The sequence below is a fragment of the Rana temporaria genome, chromosome 1, assembly GCF_905171775.1.
Source record: "Rana temporaria chromosome 1, aRanTem1.1, whole genome shotgun sequence".
In the NCBI taxonomy this organism is placed as follows: Eukaryota; Metazoa; Chordata; class Amphibia; order Anura; family Ranidae; genus Rana; species Rana temporaria.
In genome coordinates this window covers 317,866,472-317,888,542 of record NC_053489.1, presented here as the reverse complement: position 1 = coordinate 317,888,542, position 22,071 = coordinate 317,866,472, and the positions used below count along the sequence as shown (strand labels likewise).

The 22,071-nt window shown below is 41.1% G+C and overlaps 1 protein-coding gene across 1 annotated transcript in view; it reads left to right on the top strand.

Moving 5' to 3' along the window:
- FOCAD (focadhesin) overlaps positions 1–22,071 on the top strand; it is a 268,287-nt gene that overhangs the window by 181,256 nt on the left and 64,960 nt on the right. The window contains exons 27-32 of the mRNA XM_040359573.1: positions 13,409–13,647; positions 15,370–15,459; positions 20,192–20,339; positions 21,452–21,571; positions 21,729–21,851; positions 21,932–22,009. Coding sequence (XP_040215507.1) covers positions 13,409–13,647; positions 15,370–15,459; positions 20,192–20,339; positions 21,452–21,571; positions 21,729–21,851; positions 21,932–22,009 — 798 coding nt within the window. The remainder of the gene's footprint in view (positions 1–13,408; positions 13,648–15,369; positions 15,460–20,191; positions 20,340–21,451; positions 21,572–21,728; positions 21,852–21,931; positions 22,010–22,071) is intronic.

Sequence of the window (22,071 nt, the reverse complement as noted above, 5' to 3'; positions counted from 1 at the left end):
TTATTATGATTTGAGTATATCTCTAAATTAAATCCTTTTGTCTTGGAGATGTTCTCCCTCCCCTCATTGTAAGCATTGCTTTGGGACATCCCATATAGTAATGAATGCCGCTCTGTGTCCCGTGATGTACGATAAAGAAAAAGAGATTTTTAATACAGCTTACCTGTAAAATCTTTTTCTTGGAGTACATCACGGGACACAGAGCTCCCACCCCTCTTTTTTGAGGACCATTTTGGGAGGCATACTGCTTGCTACAAAACTGAGGTACTCCTCCTATGGGAGGGGGTTATATAGGGAGGGGCATTTCCTGTTTGAGATTGCCAGTGTCTACACCTGAAGGTACTCCATATAACCCATATAGTAATGAATGCCGCTCTGTGTCCCGTGATGTACTCCAAGAAAAAGATTTTACAGGTAAGCTGTATTAAAAATCTCTTTTTTCCTCCCACACGTCTCTGCTTCCATGATTGGACTGTGCAGTCCAGGAGCTGGTAACTTTCTCAGAGACAGTTCAGAATGCCCTGTTCCACTCCAGACCATTGCAACACTCAACAGTCTTGCAGCACTGGCCAAGAAGGTCTCTGCGTTCATCGATTTGCTGGACACCCAGGACCAGGTTGACTAATTGCCTGATAGCTTACAGATCCAGTCCTGGAGTCAGGGAAAATATTAGTTTCTTTGTTTGGAAGATTCTCACAATGGATGCCAGGTTGACAGGCTGGTGAAAAGTCCTGGGCACCCTTTTGGTGCAGGGGACTTGGCTGCCTGGAGGTAGCTTGTTTCCAATCAACATATTGGAGCTCTGGGTGACTCAGTTACCCTTCATAGCTGGACCTCTTGACTGCAAAATCTGACCTGGATTTAGTTGGACAGTGCCATTAACCTTCAGGAAGGAATCAGAAGTCTTGCAGCTGGAATAAAAGCTCACCAGATTCTGGCTTGAGTGAAACTTTGCATTCTGCTGTGCACATTTCAATTTGTGTGGTAAAAATGTCATCATTCTTGGGTACAGTGTAGCATGACTGAGTCATTTTCATTCAAAGCTGGGAAATGAAAGGGGTGAAAGTGTCCAGGTTTTAAGGGGTTAAAGACCTCTGTCACAGGTGTGGCATGCCGAAAGTAGACCTACTAGATTCCAATTTCAGCAACAAATTGAGCACATTTGTTTCCAGCTAGCCATAACTGTTAATGTTCTGGTGACTCTGTGGGATGAGTTTCCTTTCCTCCTATAAAACTCTTACCTTGCCTGCTCCCAAGGATCAAAATGGAGGGCATTCAGGTGATTTTCATTGCATCAACGTGGTACTCGAACCTCATCAGACTTTTGGCAGACTCTCTGTGGGCTCTTCCATTTTGCCAATTTCTGTTGTCCCAAGGACTAGTTTAACACCTACTTCATGGTTGCTGGCTTTAATGGCATGCCTACTGAATCCCAGGCCCTATGCAATAAGGACCCACTCAATTCCATTATTCCTAAATTCCTAAAAGCAAGGAAATCCCCCTCTCACAAGGTATACCATCCCAATTGGAAAGTATACTTTACATTAGGAGTGTCAAACTCTATTTCATTGTTTTTGAAGGGCCGGTTGTATCCATAAGACTAGATGTCCAGAGCACCCCCGTTACATCCGATGTAAAGAGACCACCCACCACCTTTTAGAAGTCAGGAGTCACCCACCCTCCCCTACATCTCAGTGCACCCCCTTACCTTGTGCTGCTGCTGGAAAGAAGCTTGGGGTGGAGATAGGAAGCAGATAGCCCAGGGTCTGGAGGAGGACCAGAGGAAGGCTGAAGTCTACTGAATGTTGAGACTACGGGAGGTGGAGAGGAGGGAGTGCTGACACTGCACAGAGAGGCACAGGATCTGTAGGAGGAATTCTGTCTTCCTCTCTGCCGCTGACTGCTGGGAAAGGGGGGGGGGTGAGTCTCTGTGGCTGCATGGAGAAGCACAGGATCTGGTGGAGTTTTGTCATCCTCTCTGCTGCTGACTGCTGAGACGAGGTGGGGGCAACAATGAGGGGTTTGCCGCAGCTGCAGGAGAAGGGCAGGGGCCACATGAAATTTCAGACCCTGGGCTTTGTGTGTGACACATGTGCCATACATGATGCAAGGCAAGGAAATGCTATCCTAGAAAAATCTACTGTGGGTTCAGGTATCACTGCTTGGTGAAGTCTATTATGGCAGGCCACTCAAAGCTGTTCTCATAGTACTAATATTTCTGAGTAGATTTACTTGAGTCTAAACTAGGGTCTAAAGCAGGGGTGTCAAACTGGTGGCCCTCCAGCTGTTGCAAAACTACAAGTCCCATGAGGCATTGCAAGGCTAACAGTTACAAGCATGACTCTCACAGGCAGAGGCCTGATGGGACTTGTAGTTTTGGAACCGCCAGTTTGACATCCCTGGTCTAAAGCCTCGTACACACGATCAGATTTTCCAACAGGAATCGTGGGATGACAGGCTGTTGGCAGAAAATCCGACCGTTTGTATGCTTCATCGGACAATTGTTGTCGGATTCTCCGCGGACAAATGTTGGATGGCAGGCTTTAAAATTTTCCACGAACATCAGTCTGTTGTCGGATTTTCCGAGCGTGTGTACAAAAGTCCAAAGTACAATCGCGCATGCTCGAAACCAAACACAACATTAGCAGAAGGTGCCCAAAGTGTGGCGCTAAAAAGCTGAAAAACTACGTAGTACGTGTTTGTTGGCCGATAATTGTGTTCCGTTTGTATGCAAGACAAATTCCTGGCCAACGGCCTTCGGTCAAAAGTCTGAGGCTTTGACTGCGGAAAATCCGATCGTGTGTACGGGCTGTGGTTGACATATCTGCAGAAGTAGAGGGTATTTCTATTAAAACTCAAAATTCTCTTCTTTTAATTCCTTAGTGAAAGTCTGCTTGTGGGTTTCTTTACAGTATAGCAGCAGATAAGAAATGTGCATGGGGGGCCAATACAGTACTATAAATTTGATTATAGCATATAATAGTAAATCCATTTTTTATGGAAATGCCATTTGCTTGTTTGTGGCTTTTCCCACAATCCCATTGTATTTAGTAGTGAGACTCCAAGTGGAGTGGTAAAATGGTTCTCTTTCAATTTAACTAAATTTGTGTAGTGATGGCGCAGCAGCAGACTTCATCAGCAAAAAGTGGAGGGGTCATGGGGGCATCCGAAGCAGACGGGGATTTCTGTTTAAACTGTAAATCTTGTTATCTTGCTGTAAATCTATATCTCTAAACTCCCCAGTGTAAAATAAAATAGCTATACTTGTTAATTTCCCAACCAATGCACACTCCCTATTTATTTGTTGCTTAGAAAGCGAAAAGGTTAATTGCCACAATAACTATCACTGTAAACTCTCAATTAATTTTCCTCTTCATAAAACAGATTACTACTCCAGATTATGTCATCCCTCTGGAAATAATCCATCTGTCTGGAAGCCTCTTCCCATAATAGAGCTGGCCACATGCCAACTAATGTCTCCCCACAACAGCTGCATATTTTAAAAAATAAATATCATTTTTTTTTTATAGAACGTTGAATAGTTTATTGCAAAATAATGGCTTTTGTGTATTTTATGGTGAATATGGCCTGAAAAAAACAAAACATTTTTGTGTCACATGGCTTTGATATAGGAAATCGAAATGCAGTTGTCACCAAGGCCTCAAAATGCTCACTCCAATTAGTATATGTCAGTAAGTTCACATACATTATATTGGCAAAAGTTTTGGGACGCCTGCCTTTGCACACACATGACCTTTAATGGCATCCTAGCCTTAGTCCATAGGGTTCAATATTGAGTTGGCCCACCCTTTGCAACTATAACAGCTTCAACTCTTCTGGGAAGGCTGTCCACAAGGTTTAGGAGCGTGTCTATGGGAATGTTTGACCATTCTTCCTGAAGCACATTTGTGAGATGTGGACAAGAAGGCCTGTCTCACAGTCTCCGCTGTAATTCATCCCAAAGCTGTTCTATCGGGTTGAGGTCAGGACTCTGTGCTTTATCCACCTTTATGCTGTCTAAATATTTCTGGACCATATCACTTTTGAGCTATTGTGGATCTTTTGGGGCTGTGTCAGTGCCATCATCATTATAGATATGAGCTCCCCCATGCTCCTTGGTATACACAGAATTGAAGAAAGTATTTATTTAATAAATTTGCCTTTTCTTTGTCTCCAGTTGTCTCTAGATTTTTTTGTAAAGAACCTACATGCTAAGACCTGACCTTTTTACTATTAATATATTTTACTATTTACTATTTACTATTAATATATTTGAAGAATGTAACCTCCTTCCATGATGCAGTGCTCAGACTTAGCAGCCAACTGTTATATGTATAAAGAGACCACAGAGAGGAACTTCTTGGCCCCGATTCACAAAGCACTTACGCCGACATATCTCGAGATACGCAGCGTAAGTGTAAATATGCGCCGTTGTATCTATGCGCCTGATTCTGCAAATAAGATACGCCTGAATTTTGGCTCCATCCGACCGACGTAAGTCTCCTATGCCGTCGTATCTTGGGCGCATATTTACGCTGGCCGCAAGGGGCGCTTCCATTGTTTTACGCGTCGAATATGTAAATGAGCGAGATACGCAGATTCACGAACGTACTTACGCCCGTCGCAGTAATCTACGCCGTTTAGGTAAGGCGTACGTCCGGCGTAAAGTTAAGCCTCATAAAGCAGGTGTAAGTCATGTTAGGGTATGAACCAGGGAACAGCCGTCGTATTTTACGTTGTTTACGTAAGTCGTACGTGAATGGGGCTGGGCGTAGGTTACGTTCACGTCATAGGCATTGAGCTGTCGTATCTTAGGGAGTATATGCAAGGTGATTCTGAGCATGCGCGCATTCGCCGTTCGTTCGGCCCTTAATTTGCATGGGGCCATGCTTCATTTTATTAGATCACGCCCACTTCCTTCCTACTTTGAATTAGGCGGGCTTATGCCGGCCAATTTACATTACACCGGCGCAACAAAGGGAGCAAGTGCTTTGTGAATACTGTTCTTGCCTCTCTATGTTACGTCGGCGTAGCGCATATGAGATGCGCTACGCCGCTCTAAAGATGGGCCGATCTACGTGAATCTAGCCCCTTGTGTTTTATCTTTATTACTATATAAAATCCATTTGACACATAAAACTCCCCACACTTAGGATCTTCAGGCTGCTGCAGTCAGGGGATCCCCCCTTTGTCAGCCAGCGGTGGCTAAAGAGGAGAGGATAGCCTGACTGTTGAAACCCGGCTGCTAAAAGATAGGGGCATTACTAATTTTGTCATTCCCACCTTGCTCAAAGCAAAAAATCTACTTCTCGTAAAAAATCTACCATCTCGCTTAGGCTATTTTGGCTGGTGAAAAAGTGGACACCTCAACACTTGAGTATATTTTATTTCCCACATTTTGGCCTTCCCTCAGTCTGGTCTAGATCAGGATGTGGCTTCTAGTATGCTAAAGGAATAGGTTTTTACTCTATCCATTCTGTTCCAAAGGCATTTGACTTTACACACTCTTGTAAATACATTTGTAAAGTTTTTGCCTCATGTTAATCTTTCACTTTGACCACAAGTGTCTCCCTGGGATTTAAATCTGGTAATTTTGGTTCTTCAAAGACCTCCCTTTGAACTAATCTAGGATATCCCATTGGATCTCACCAGTAAAGTTGTCTTTTGGTTGCCACTACCTCCATTAGGCATGCCTCTACGTTAGCTGCTGTTTCTTGTAAAGAACCTTTTTTTTTTTTTATCTTACATAGAGATAAGGTGGCCCTGAGTCCTTGATAGGTGGCTCATTCCCATGGCTTCTGCTCTCAAGGAAAGGGTTCTCCCTTACATATCAATGCCCACTCCACTAGATATGTTGGTGTTTATTGGGCCTGTCATTATCAGTCATTCATTTCACAGGTCTTCAAAACTGCCAGTGCCACCTGGTTTTCTGTTCATACCTTCTCAAAGTTTTACCAGTTGAAACTCTGGGGCGTAACTGATGCAAGCTTTGGCCACAAGGTGCTTCAAGCTGTCTTCTGAGTGTTTTGGGCCTGTTGACCCTTGTTTTCTTGTGGGCCTGTTTGCCATTGATTGCTATATTGTTACCTGCCCCTCACAGTGTTCTTTCCTTATGTCTTAATGTCAACAAATGACCAGAATTGCAAAGGTATTTACAGGTTCATGAATGCTAGAAAGAACATTTACATCCAAACTTCTGAAGGGGGGAGAATCAGGTGGTTGTACAACAGAAGAGTGCAGCCACATCTGCCATATTTTGGTCAATTGACATCGGATGCTAGGCCCATCTGCTGCAGGTTATCTGGCATATAATATACAGTGGCAAGAAAAAGTATGTGAACTCCCTGGAATTAACTGGTTTTCTGCGGTAATTTGCAGTAAAAATGTGATCTGATCCTCATCTAAGTCGCAAAAATAGACAAACACAATGTGCTTAAACTGATGACACAAAGACAATTCTAATTTCTCAGGTCTTTACTGAACACACCCATTAAACATTCACATCGCTGGAGGAAAAAGTTAGTAAACCCATAGAGTTAATAGTTGGTCAAATCTCCTTTGACATCCATGACTTCAAGCAAGAGTTTTTGATGGATCTGTATCGGATATGCACAACGTTAAGAAATAATTTTTGACCATTCCTCTTTACAAAACTGCTTCAACTCAGACACGATTGTAGGATGTCTGTTGTGAATGGCTGTCTTGAGGTCATTCCTTAGCATCTCCTACAGGTTTAAGGTCTGGGCTCTGACTACCACATATTATTTTTATGAAGTCAGTCTGTAGTGAATTTACTTTGCTTAGGGTCCTGTCATTATCCTGTAGGAATAAACCTGGGAATACATTTTCCCCTTGATGATGGCAAGTGGTCCAGGCCCTAAGGCAGTGAACTGAGCCCAAATAATGAATTTTTCTCCACCATAGTTAATCGTTTGGAATGATGTTTTGATGTTGGAAAGCTGTGGCCTTTTTGTGCCATACATACATAAGTATTTAACTTTTGTTTCATCCGTCAACAAAACATGTTCCAAGTAGCATTTCGGGTTGCTAAGGTGCTCTTTGACAAACTTCAGGTGCACAGCAATGTTTTATTTGAAATTTTTAGAGGAGAACAGTGGGTTTTTACCTCATTGAGGATTATGCGTTGTGCCTTGGGAGTCATCTTGACTGGGTGCCCACTGCTAAGAAGAGTAGCTACAGTATTAAACTGCCTCAATTTATAGACAATTTGTCTAACTGCCAACTGATGGATGCCTAAACACTTTTAAATTGCTCTGTATACCTTTCCAGCCTTATGCAGATTAACTACTCTTAGGCCTCGTACACACGATAGGTTAACCAGAGGACAACGGTCTGATGGACCGTTTTCATCGGTCAAAACCGATCGTGTGTGGGCCCCATAGGTTATTTAACCATCCGTTAAAAAAAAGCCATCTTGCTTTAAATTTAACCGATGGATTCCTAATCGATTGGTCAAAAACGATCGTTAGTAGGCACGACCATCGGTTAAAAATCCACGCATGCTCAGAATCAAGTCGACGCATGCTTGGAAGCATTGAACTTCATTTTTTTCAGCACGTTGTTGTGTTTTACGTCACCACGTTCTGACACGATCGGTTATTTAACCGATGGTGTGTGGGCGCGACGAACCATCAGTCAGCTTCATCAGTTAACCTAGGACAACGGTCCTTCAGACCGTTCTCATCGGATGGACTGATCGTGTGTACAAGGCTTTACTCATAAGTCTTTAGAGAGCTCCGTTTTGTGAAACATGGTTCACATCAGTGGATGCTTCTTATGGATAGCAATCCTAAAATATTTCAGTGTCTTTTATCAAAGTAGCTCTAAACCACACCTCCAAACTTATTTCATGAATTGGACTTCAAGTGTACAAGCTACTGAATGAATTCACATACTTTTTTCTTGCTGTATTTATCAACATTTTCCAATTGAATAAAAATACAATTTGAATTCCCAGAACAAACAGTAAACACATGAGGTCACAGAATAGAAAGAAGGACACGAAAGTACAGGCTCCCATAGAAGTGACTGGGGGTATATGGAGTGCATGGCTAAACTAGCGAAGTGGGGTAAAGAAGAGAGAAAAATGAAAACGCATACCACTATCACAGATTCGTCATATGTTCAATCAAATGTTCATGTAATTGTTGTTGTAGGTATTCCCTGATTGGGAACAACTAGAGAAGACGCTAGACATGGTCTGAAAGAGGGAGGGTTTAGACTCTGACATTTGCTTGTACTGGGAGGAGCATTTATATTCTTCCCAGTAAATTTTTTCGTTTTTGTGGAAATTCTTCTCTGAGGGCTGCTGTAATGTCTTTATCTCTTGCATTTCATTTACTCGGGCAAAACATTTTCTTACTATAGGTGGGTTTGGGCTTTTCCAAAAACTAGGGTCAAACAACTGTCTGTGTTTTAATAGGTGAACCAGCATAGATTTCTTGTATCTCCTTTGGGACACGGGTGTAAGGTTAAGAAATATAGAAGTGGGTTTAATGAACAGAAAGAAACCTGTGAGATGCTGGATGTTCCATTACCCATTTTCTGGTGCCAGCAGGCTTGTTATGCAGGGCACTCCCTAAAAATATGTAAGAAAGATCTGGGATGTGTGTTATGCCAACACAGGCCACTTTGTTGAGGAATTAATTTGTCCTGTACCATCTGGTTTCTATTATCGCATGGTATTTGTTAATTAATAGAGGCCCTATTTGTAAAAAGTATGTGAGTAATCCGTAGGTCTTTCTCACATTAGCAAAAAAATCCTGGGTCGTCTCTTGATTGAGCATCTACCAGGAAATGGTGGGACAGGGTATGGCGCATTGCCTTGGTGGAAATACAAAGCTTTTCATAAGAAAGTCAAGTCTCTTACCAAATGTTAAGATTTAGGAAGGGAGTGTAAAAAGTTAGATGCCAAGAACTAAGTGCAGGAACCTCTTGGCTCACAGAAAGGGTTACAACATCACCCCAAGTGTAAGTCGGGGGGGGGGGATTGGGATGGCCGAGGATTGGGGTCATCTGGGAGGGAAAGCTCCAGAGGTAACAATAGAAAAAGTATCTGTCCGTCTCACATAGCGTGGGGAAAATAAGTGGATGTTTCTGTAAGGGGTTGGGAATAGACTGTCCTGCCCTTGGTAAACCTGCTAAATGTACCGGTGAACAGTTCCCGATTAACTCCAGGCAGGTAGTGCTGAGGATTGGATTTGAACTAATGATCCTAGTGCTGCTAGGTGGAAATGCTAACCACTTAGGTGCTGTGCATTTTACATAACAGTTCTCCCTGGAAGGCACTGTTTATGTAGCCTCAGGGGACAGCTGGAAGACATTGGCTACATCATCATTGCCAAAGAAAACCAGGATATTCAATATATTTAAATGTAAGTTCACTAAAGGATATTTTGTTTTACATTTGCATGGTTTGTGTTGATCAGCATGCAAAGCTGCACGCATCAGTGGTTTTTAGGTTTGGAGAGGGTTCACTTTAATGAACTACAACAAACAGATTTTATGGTAAGTAGAAAAATCTTGTTATGCCTCAGCTGTATTGTATTATCTCCATGTTAAATAAAATGAATACAAAAAAATAGCAACACAGCGGAAGTATTCTTGAGCTGTGCTGGAAATCTCAGAGGATGATGCATCATGAATGCAGGCGACTCAGCACAATGCTACCTCCTGCCCTGCCATGAGCTGCGTGCTAGGCTCAGAGTCTGCTGAGATTACAAAGCTAATGTCTGCTGCTCAGTGACTTTGTCATGCACATTGATTTCATATTATACTGTTGTTGTTATCACGTATTCATGAACAAGCTGCATTTTCTTTTAGAGTCCCAGGAGAAGCACTGCTTTCTATCTGCTTTGAAGATGCTGAATGGGCAACTGTTTGTTTGGCATAGCACAGCCTTAGCCAATATACATTTTTTTTTATTTTAAAATGTCATCTTACATCTTTATATCTTCTTTTAAATAAAGAAACAAACATTAATCGTTTAAAGCCACAGATTTAATGTAATTGTGATATTAAAAAGAGATGTCTTACTTCAGTATATAAAGTCATAGGCCCGGATTCACGTAGAAGCGCTCATCTTTGTGCGGGCGTAACGTATCATATTTACGTTACGCCTCCACAACTTTTACAGGCAAGTGCAGTATTCTCAAACCAAAGTTGCGGCGGTGTAGCGTAAATAGGCCGGCGTAAGCCCGCCTAATTCAAATGTGGAAGATGTGGGCGTGTGTTATGTAAATTTAATGTGACCCCACGTAAATTACGCTTTTTACCAATGGCGCATGCGCCGTCCGTGAAAGTATCCCAGTGCGCATGCTCCAAATTAACCCGCAAGAAGCCAATGCTTTTGACGTAAACGTAAATGACGCACAGCCCTATTCGCGAACGACTTACGCAAACGACGTAAAATGTGAAAAATTCTACGCTGTTCCGACGTCCATACTTAACATTGGTACGCCTCATCTACGCCTCATATAGCAGGGGTAACTTTACGCCGGGAAAAGCCTAACGTAAACGGCGTATCTGTACTGCGTCGGCCGGGCGTACGTTCATGAATTGGCGTATCTAGCTGATTTACATATTTCTAGGCGTAAATCAGCATACACGCCCCTAGCGGCCAGCGTAAATATGCAACTTAGATACGACGGCGTAAGAGACTTACGCCGGTCGGATCTAATACAAATCTATGCGTAACTGATTCTAAGAATCGGGCGCATAGATACGACGCCTCAAACTCAGAGTTACGACGGCGTATCGGGAGATACGCCGGCATAACTCGTACGAGAATCTGGGCCATACTCTATATGCCCAAATCATACACTATATACCGTAATTGCAGACAGGTTCTAGAACTGGGTTATGTCATTGAATTAGTCAGATATAAAGGTTAGCTACAAGCATATATTTACTGTGTGTGTGTGTGTGTATATATATATATATATATATATATATATATATATATATATATATATTTATTTATTTGAAATGTTTTTACATTTGATTCTAAATACAGCTAATTTACTTTGATATAACGTTCCTGAGTAGGCTGTATGAGCCAATTAGTCTTTGCTGCAGTCCACATGTGTTTACAGAAGGAGACCGTAGTTTAAGGAGGAGTTCCAGACTCCTTCAGAAAAAAAAAGTTAGCAGCTACAAATACCGTAGCTGCTGACTCGTATGCCCTGTACACACGATTGGTTCGTCTGATGAAAACGGTCCGATGGACCGTTTTCATCGGACGAACCGATCGTGTGTGAGCCCCATCGTTTTTTTTCCCATCGGTGAAAAAACTTAGAACCTGTTTTAAAATTATCTGATGGTTAAAAAACCGATAGAAAAAAATGATCGTCTGTGGGCAAGTCCATTGGTCAAAAATCCACGCATTCTCAGAATCAAGTCGGAAGCATTGAACTTCATTTTTCTCTGCACGTCGTTGTGTTTTACGGCACCGCGTTGGACACGATCGGATTTTTGAGTGTGGGCAAGACTGATGAAAGTCAGCTTCATCGGATATCTGATGAAAAAATCCATCGGTCCCTTTTCATCAGATGAACAGATCGTGTGTACGTGGCATTAGACCCCTTTCACACTGCTTTACAGGCCCTCTAGCACTAAAAATAGCGCTTACAAGCACCTGTACACTGCCTCCAATGCCTCCAATGCCTCCCCAGTGTAAATGCCTGAGGTGCTTTCACACTGGGGAGGTGCGCTTGCAGCGTCTTCGGGGCGGTGTGGGAGCATTTGAAATCAATGGGCAGCACTACTGAAGCGTCTGCAAAGTGCCTTCACAGCGTGTTCCCTAGTGCGCATGCACAAAGCACACTGTGCTATGTGAATGGCCCAGCGGCAGAGAAAGGAGGAGGGGGACCAAACTTCTGGCTGAGTTCGTTGCAGGTAGCCCCAAAAAAAAGGTGCCAGCGGACTAAGGAGGAGGCAGATAAGTGGAGCTTCCCCTTTTGGGTGGAGCTCCGCTTTAAGCAAAGTTGATGACAGTGGGCTAGATTCAGGTACAATTGCGCTTTTTTTACGGAGGCGCAGGGCAACGTTTTTGCCTTGCGCCCCCGCAAATTTATTGCGCTGCCCTTGATTCACGGAGCAGTAGCTCCGTAAATTGCGTGGGCGCGCTGGAAAAATGCCCGGCGTAAGCGCGCGCAATTTAAATGATCCCGTAGGGGGGGGAATCATTTAAATTAGGCGCGTTCCCGCGCCGATCGTAGAGCGCATGCTCCGTCGGGAAACTTTCCCGACGTGCATTGCGGCAAATGACGTCGCAAGGACGTCATTTGCTTCAAAGTGAACGTGAATGGCGTCCAGCGCCATTCACAAATCACTTACGCCAACTACGTAAATTTGAAATTTCGCGACGCGGGAACGACGGGTATACATAACAGGGGCAGCCTTATGCGAAAAACGCCATACGGAAACGACGTAAACTGCGTACGCAGGGCTCGCGTAACGTTGTAAATCGGCGTTAGTATGCAATTTGCATACTATACGCTGAGCACAACGGGAACGCCACCTAGCGGCCATCGCAAGAATGCAGCCTAAGATATGCGGGCATAAGAGCCTTATGCCGCGCATATCTTAGGCTGCAGTCGGCGTAACGAGGTTCCTGAATCAGGAGCATTCGTTACGCCAGGGCAAATAAGCAATTGCGCTGTGTAACTATGGTTACACAGGCGCAATTGCTTCTTGAATCCAGGCCAGTGTGTTGCTGCTCCTTTGTTTTCCAATGAATGGGCTAAAGCCTCATACACACAAAACAATTGTTGGCCAACTTTGTCAAAAGAGCGTGTGCCAGGATCTTGTCTTGCATACTAGCGGTACACAATTGTCGTGCCACAAACACGAACATAGTGACGTACTATAAGCAATTTTGGCTCTTGAGCGCCACCCTTTAGGCCCCTTCTGCTAATTTTGTGTTTGGTGAGCATTAATTCCGAGCATGCGAGTTTGTACTTTTGACTTTTGTGTGACGGATTTGTGTACTGGGACTGACCATCAGAAAATCTGACGACAAATCGTTGTCCATCGAAAATTTACTAGCCTGTCATCCAACATTTGCCGAAAGTTGGACAACAATTGTCAAAAGGAGCGTACTAGCAGTAAGATTTTAGGACAACAGACTGTCAACAGACAATTTCCTGCCAACAATCGTATCGTTTATACGAGGCTTTAGGGTGTGTTTTCGACCATGTTGTGTTGCTGCTGAATAGGGGGCCAAAGACCTTGTTATGCTTTTGATATGAGTGTCTGCATCACAAAGATTGACTAAACGGAATTAGAAAGTCTTTGGGGGGTTAAACCGTTCCTATATATGTATTTCAGCTAGCTGCATGTTGGGAATTTTGTGTTATTAAATGACTATGACATTTGTGTGTTGCAGAAATCCTATTCTGGGGAGAACACAGCCAGTGTCATTGCCCGCTCCTGTGCTGCCACAGCCCTTTCTCTGCTTGTCCCAGTGCTTGTTGTATCTTTTAAGGAGAAGGTGCAGGAAATTCTCAGCATCCTGACAGCCAGATTACCTGGAAGGCCAGAGGCAGATGAGTCGCAGGCTCTCCAAGTTCATATGGGACTGGCACTGGGAATGTTCATCTCTCGTTTATGTGAAGAGAAAGTCAGGTATATCATATTTATGATCATACACTACATACCCACAATGAACACTGACTTCTGGGGTTTTGTGAAGAAGGAAGAATGGGTGTCGGGTATAAGGGGACATTTTCTAAAACTGGAGTGTGCAAACGCTGGTTCAGCTCCGCACAGAAACTGAACAAGCTGAAGTTAGAAGCTGTTTGGCTACCATGCACGGCTGCACCACAATTTCCACACTCCGGTTATAGTAAATCAACCCCATTGCGTTCTATGCCTGTAATACCACAGCCATTATAATGCAAAGTAAGCCGGCTAATATGTGTTCCCAGGAATGTCTCTGTAGTATTTGTATATATGTTGTTACATACAACATAAAACCATGTACAGATTTTTTTATTTTTTGAAGATTATTCAACAAAATGTTCTTACTGAAATGCCGCGTACACACGGTCGTTTTTCGGCATGAAAAAAACAAAGTTTTAAAAAACGTCATTTAAAATGATCGTGTGTGGGCTTCACATTGTTTTTCAAATGTTGTTTTTCGGGTTGTAAAAAATGATCGTGTGTGGGCTAAAACGAGGTTTTAAACCCGCGCATGCCCAGAAGCGAGTTATGAGACGGGAGCGCTCGTTAAGGTAAAACTGCCATTCATAATGGAGTAAGCACATTCATCACGCTGTAACAGACAGAAAAGCGTGAATCGTCTTTTACTAACAAGTAATCAGCTAAAAGCAGCCCAAAGGCGAATAGAACTTCCCCTTTAGAGTGCCGTCGTACGTGTTGTACGTCACAGCGCTTTTTTCATCCTTTTTGCAAAAACTATGGTGTGCGGGCAACATCGTTTTTATTGATTAAGTTGGAAAAACTTCGTTTTTTGGACATGCTGAAAAACTTCGTTTTTTTTCATGCCGAAAAACGACCGTGTGTACGCGCCATTACTTTCAATAATGAGATCTGACAACTAATAGAAATTGAAAATTTAATTGGTTGGAAAGTTATTCAGTCATTTTCAAGATATGTTATCATTACGGTGATTGTTTAGAGTAGATACTGGTTTCCAGTTCTCACAAAGATATTTGTTGGCATTCAAAGAAGTGTTGGTTCGTTGCCGAAAATATTTTTGTCATAATTTTCTTCAGCAGCATGTTTCCTAAAGGAAAATTACAAAAATGTATGAAAACTATGACAAAAATCAATTCCAATTTTTATCAACAAACGAAAATGAAACAAAAATGTGAGGGAGGGACTTAACTTATAAAGACCCGTTCAAACCTCAATACAATAAATAACATGTTGGATTTTTTTCTACTCCAGGAGTATATCTTGAGTTTGGAAATACTAGAGAAATGCTTTAAAAAATGCATTACAATTTAACTAAACCCATTCAATTTTAGTTGATTAAAATGCAATGGAGATTTTAGCCGTCTAAAATGCACTGCAGATTTTAGTTGACTAAAATACGACTAAAACCAAAACAATTCAGATGACTAAAATACAACTAAAAGTAAAATGGCATTTTAGTCAGAAGACTATGACTAAAACCAAGTTGAAAATCGAAGTCAAACTTATTACTGAATCAAAGGCACAAGCCAAAATATACAACGGTCGGTCACCATAGAATCATACATGTAACATAAGAACATTGTCACTATCATTACCTTGCATATCACTTGAGCAAATATATATTTTAAATCTTGTGTGTTTTTAGTATGGCCATCAAGCTATTATTTTTATTTTATTTTTTTGCAGTGACACTTCTGGTCAGCAAATGAATTTAGTAATCATGAAATCTTTGGATGTTTTGGAAAGCTGCTGTTTTGATGCCAGCCAGGATTATAAGTACGTAATAGGTACAATGTATGTAGATGTTTTTTGCTGATTGTAAAGTAAAGGATACAATGCAGCTAGGAATTTGACGCATCAGTATTGATTTTCTGTTCACAGACAACAATTGTACCATTGTAGCATCAACATTTTATATAAATTGCATATTTTAAATCAAAGTTGTACAGAAGTGTGAACTGTTCCAATATAATGACAAAACAAGTTAATATTAGTAATTATGGGCACCATAAGGTGCTGGATGTTTCTTGTGTGTTTAAGAGGAACTGCAGTCTGCTGCACCTAAATTGTAATAAAATCATCTTTGCCATTCTGAATCTTTCCTCCAACCACTTTACATATTATTTTATATATACTGTGATTCTGTACTTGCCAAATATGCTGCAGAAATCTCCCTCCACTAAGTCTGTCTGTAGCCATTTTAACCCGTGGGCAGCTGCCTGTTCACTTCCTGGTTTTACACAGAGGCATACCTCCTGCCCTGCAGCTCTCATTGGCCCTCTTGGCCAACTCTCGTGAGAGAGAGAGCTGTGCATGATGTCATACGCTTAGGCTTTTTTCCAGACAAGAAACAAAGTGGGCTGTATAAAGTATTTACAAAAAAGTCAGTGCTGCTACCCATACATGACATAGAAAGCAAGGTTCTCGGGTGCTCGATCTACAGCCGCTGGGTAGAGTAATGAGGAAAAGATGATCCACACTCCGGTCGTTGCTCTTAAAAATGAGTAGTGTTTATTAACAAGCCACAGTAGACAAACGCAAATAGTAATGATTGACGCGTTTCAGCCTATAAGGCCTTAGTCATAAGGTCATGACTAAGGCCTTATAGGCTGAAACGCGTCAACCATTCCTATTTGCGTTTGTCCACTGTGGCTTGTTAATAAACACTGCTAATTTTTCAGAGCAACGACCGGAGTGTGGATCATCTTTTCCTCATTACTCTACCCAGCCAGCGGCTGTAGATCGAGCACCCGAGAACCTTGCTTTCTATGTGATGTATGGGTAGCAGCACTGACTTTTTTTTTTAATAGAAAAAAAAATGTTTTACTATCCAAAGTTAAAACAAGAAGGGCAGAGGACTTAATAGATGGAAAGTTGAAAAAATAACTGAAGGTCTGCATTAACTGTCCTCTGCTTTACTACTCTGCCACAAAGGTTCCTATGCAAATGCCATCTTTATGAAATTCAGAATTTGCATGATTTAAAGCAACTCCCCTCTTCAGACAGTGCTAAGGCCTCACTATTGGTTTCTTAAACACTGAATAATGTCACTTTTGGAAGGCAGGGCCAAGTACCCCTATACTGGCCTCATTCTCCTATTTAACCACTTAAGGACCGCCTAACGCCGATATACGTCGGCAGAATGGCACAGCTGGGCACAATCACGTACCTGTACGTCCTCTTTAGGTGCCCAGCCGTGGCCCATGACACGGTCTGAAGCGCTGCAGCCGCGCGACCCACGGACCCGATCGCCACCGGAGTCCCGCGATCGGTCACAGGAGCTGAAGAACGGGGAGAGGTGTGTGTAAACACACCTTCCCCGTTCTTCACAGTGGCAGTGTCACTGATCGTCTGTTCCCTGATATAGGGAAAGATGATCAGTGGCGTCACAAGTCCAGCCCGCCCCCCTACAGTTAGAAACACACATGAGGTCACACTTAACCCCTACAGCGCCCCCTAGTGGTTAACTCCTAAACTGCAATTGTCATTTTCACAATGATCAATGCATTTTTATAGCACTTTTTGCTGTGAAAATGACAATGGTCCCAAAAATGTGTCAAAATTGTCCGATGTGTCCGCCATAATGTCGCAGTCACGAAAAAAATCGCTGATCGCCAACATTAGTAGTAAAAAAAAAATCTTTTAATAAAAATGCAATAAAACTAACCTATAAAAATAGGTAGAAGAATACGTATCGGCCTAAACTGAGGGGGAAAAAAAACGTTTTTTTATATCTTTTTTGGGGATATTTAATATAGCAAAAAGTAAAAAATATTGCATTTTTTTTCAAAAATGTCGCTCTATTTTTGTTTATAGGGCAAAAAATAAAAACCGCAGAGGTGATCAAATACCACCAAAAGAAAGCTTTATTTGTGGGAAAAAAGGACGCCAATTTTATTTGGGAGCCACGTCGCACGACCGTGCAATTGTCAGTTAAAGCGACGCAATGCCTAAGCGCAAAAAGGGGCCTGGTCCTTTACCTGCATATTGGTCCGGGTCTTAAGTGGTTAACTGCATTATCAAAGTCCTCCAAAACTCTGACTTCAGGGTTAAGTTTACAAACAAGTTAGATCTGGCGTCAGAGGGTAACAGAGTTTAAAAGTCTTGGGCAGAGTACAGATCCATTTTACATGATTTGGATGTAGCAGTTGGCATATTTTTTAGATTTCAATTGTAATTGTAAAGTTACAAACGCAAAATATAATTTTAATTGTAATTTTAAATATGCAGGTAGATATTGGGATATTTATTATCTTATATTCACAACTGGTTTACTAAGATTCCTGATATATTTGTCATAAATGTGCAAAAGTTTGCTGCAAGACCATTAGCTCATATGACAATTCAGGTATCCAAAAATAAAGGAAATCGACTTAGATTCTTCCTAAATAAGTTAGTCTCCATGCATATAGTTTAAGAATATTTCATCTCTCCTAGAGTTTTCTGTCATACATTCAGTGTAGCTATTTTCTGTTAGTTTTGTAAGTTTCCAGTAATGATACTGTCTGGAAGCTCGTTTATACCGGTCTTTGCTTTAATAAAGGACATAATGATTTATTTTAAATGTATACCTAACATCTCACTGATGAATTGTTCACCATTCTTGCTCTATTAGGCTGTGCTGTACTGCCCTCTTCTGGTCATTTTCTAAATGGTTCATTTGTTATTTTCTTTCTTTGTTTACTGCCCGGTAATATTTGTTTCCAGATTTAGAATTCTCTATATGCTACACTAGTCAAATAAGGTGATGTTGTATAGAAGAAGCAATAATTAGGATTAAGGGGTGTATCTCCTCCTATATAACCAATATTTCTATAGTAGTTATAAAGTGTTTGTACATGGCTTGATGGCTTGTGCCATTAAACAAAAAAAGAAAACCTAAAATAATATTTTATATATATATATATATATATATATATATATATATATATATATATATATATATATATATATATATATATATATATATATATATATATATACACAGTACAGACCAAAAGTTTGGACACACCTTCTCATTCAAAGAGTTTTCTTTATTTTCATGACTATGAAAATTGTAGATTCACACTGAAGGCATCAAAACTATGAATTAACACATGTGGAATTATACATAACAAATAAGTGTGAAACAACTGAAAATATATTTCATATTCTAGGTTCTTCAAAGTAGCCACATTTTGCTTTGATTACTGCTTGGCACACTCTTGGCATTCTCTTGATGAGCTTCAAGAGGTAGTCACCTGGCGCAGCACCCCATCACTCTCCTTCTTGGTCAAATAGCCCTTACATAGCCTGGAGGTGTGTTTGGGGTCATTGTCCTGTTGAAAAATAAATAATGGTCCAACTAAACGCAAACCGGATGGAATAGCATGCCGCTGCAAGATGCTGTGGTAGCCATGCTGGTTCAGTATGCCTTCAATTTTGAATAAATCCCCAACAGTGTGACCAGCAAAGCACCCCCACACCATCACACCTCCTCCTCCATGCTTCACGGTGGGAACCAGGCATGTAGAGTCCATCCGTTCACCTTTTCTGCGTCGCACAAAGACACGGGGGGTTGGAACCAAAGATCTCAAGTTTGGACTCATCCGACCAAAGCACAGATTTCCACTGGTCTAATGTCCATTCCTTGTGTTCTTTAGCCCAAACAAGTCTCTTCTGCTTGTTGCCTTTCTTTAGCAGTGGTTTCCTAGCAGATATTCTACCATGAAGGCCTGATTCACACAGTCTCCTCCTAACAGTTCTAGAGATGTGTCTGCTGCAAAAGGTGGCTACTTTGAAGAACCTAGAACATGAAATATATTTTCAGTTGTTTCACACTTTTTTGTTATGTATAATTCCACATGTGTTCATTCATAGTTTTGATGCCTTCAGTGTGAATCTACAATTTTCATAGTCATGAAAATAAAGAAAACTCTTTGAATGAGAAGGTGTGTCCAAACTTTTGGTCTGTACTGTATATATATATATATATTTATTTATTATTAATATTACTTAGCTTTGAAATGGTATATGTTTTTAGGTTGATGTTTTATAATTTTTATGCTATGAACAAACAATCTTTGCTTATTCGTAAAACAATTTAATACAGATCACATGATTCTCAGAACAGTATGGGTTAGCTAAAGGAACCGAAGCTGCCTGCCTTGATTGAAATCTGATAACTGGGATGAGTGATTCACTTGTGTGTTCAAATTTAAGCCTGCATTATGGAACTGCGTAGACTTTTACATTTTTTTTACAACAAATGCTCTCCTATATGGATAGAAAGACTACATAATACTTATTTACATTCATAATAAAAAATAAATAACCAGTTTTAGCCCAATATATTTTCTCCTTGAAGAAAATCTGTCATGACCTTACTTTTTCTTTTCAGAGCTTGTTGTATGACCTCACTTAAAGTATGCTTGTTCAGTGTCTTTACACTGCCAAGCAACTAACATTTTCAGAAATACTGTATATTCTCTCATGATGGTTTTACTGTAAATTGTGCATTTGTCAACAGCATTGGCTGCATTCTTGGAGTGGGCCTCGTTCTTTGCTTCATGAGTCAGAGCAGCCAGACAGACAATCATGTCCATGTCTCAGCCACACTCCGTAAGATGTCTGAATGTCTGGAGAACAGTGGTGACCAGAGCCGAGCTGTACAAGAGGTATGACCCTATCAATGTGATTACAGAAGTTTATCCCTGGCCAATAAATGTGTTAAAGTGCAGTCAAATCTGAAAATAAAGTCCTAAGATGTATAGAGTACAGTTGCTTGCCTACCTGGTTAGTACTTCAGTTTTTTATCTTGGCATTGCTGTAGAGCAGTAATCCACCCTGCTGTCTTGTGTGCATAATCTAGTGATCTGAGGACATTTGCCTGTGATGCAGAAGAAGAGATTCCCAAACACAGACTGTGGAATCCTTGTTTCACCTTGCTTCACTTTAGTGTTAAATCTCAGGCAAATATATAGTAAATGGCCAATGTTTTGTAAACCGTTTAAACCCAGACCATTTCAGATTTTTTCCCAAATGATCAGCTGTAGCTGTCAACACTGATCATTGTATTCTGATGGCACGGAATAGCTTCCTTGCTGTCAGAATACAATACCACAGTGGAAGGTATACCCCCATCCACATTGAATGTGTGGATGGGTGAATGAAGGTTTTTTTCTTCTCATCAACCCATGGGTAAGCAAAAAAATAAAAAATGCAAAGTGTGTGGACTGCCTTAGGTTTCTTCCAACTGCCAATGCAAGCTTTGCATCTTTCCTACTAGGAGTGGCTGCACCTTTAGCAGTTCTTTCCCCTCAGACCTGGCCTTATTAGCAGCACTTTCTTTTTGTTCCCCATATCTGCAGCCTTTCTTTCCAGGGTCTACAATCTCTATTCCAAAAGGCCTCGCTCCTTTCTGTTTGCATTGTGATACTACTTATGCACTTCTTCAACATCACATTTTCTCTACACATAAAGTATGCATTCCAGTGATGACATTTCTCAGGGCAAGTTTCCTGATGGTGACAACAGTGGACCATACCTCTCTAATGTTCTTTGAAACAGCCACTTGTAATCTCCATCTGGAGCCTGTGAAAGGGTAATACGGTTGTTACCCCATAACAGGAAGTACCTAAACCAAGACCTCTTAGTACAGGATTTTAGGTCTGTTTTAATAAAAGCTTCAGACTTAAAAATATGGAAATTACTTTTTTTTATAGCAATAACGTGTTAATGGTTTTAGTGACTCAGTTTACATTATCATTATTATTGTTACAAATTCTAGGTGCTGTCATACTCTGTTGCCTGTGTCTCAGTGTCAGCTTTTAGTGCTGGAATTGTTGGTGCAGATGAATCTGAGGAACACATGAATAAATTAAGAACACTGACTGAACAGAACCAGCAGGTTAGTTTACACCCTGTGTATTTGAATATATATATCTGTGTAAAAATGTAATCCTGTTTAGTATTTTATAGACATAGATTTTTTATTATTGCTGATTTTTTTAGATTATCGTTAAGTGTATCCTAAAATCTTACCTGTAAACCTTAAACTCCTACAGACATCTGGTTTAGCTCTTGCGCTGGGAGCTATTGTTCATGGCTTGTCTGTATGTGGTCATGGGAAGGCAGAGGACCTGAACAACCGTTTGCTACCTGCCTGGATTAAGATCCTACTTGCAGAGGTAAGTGCTAGTTTGCTTCTCTGTAAACTAAAAAAATCATGGTTAATAGTTGTCTACATAAGCTTTCTATTGTCTTTCAGGGCTGTCCTACTATGCAACGCTTAGCTGCGCTTAATGGACTTGTGGCATTGGTAGGCTCTGAATCTGCTCTTATACAAGTAAGTAATCAAATTTAGGCAAGAAACTAAACCAGGCCAGTTCACTAAATTATGGAAATGTA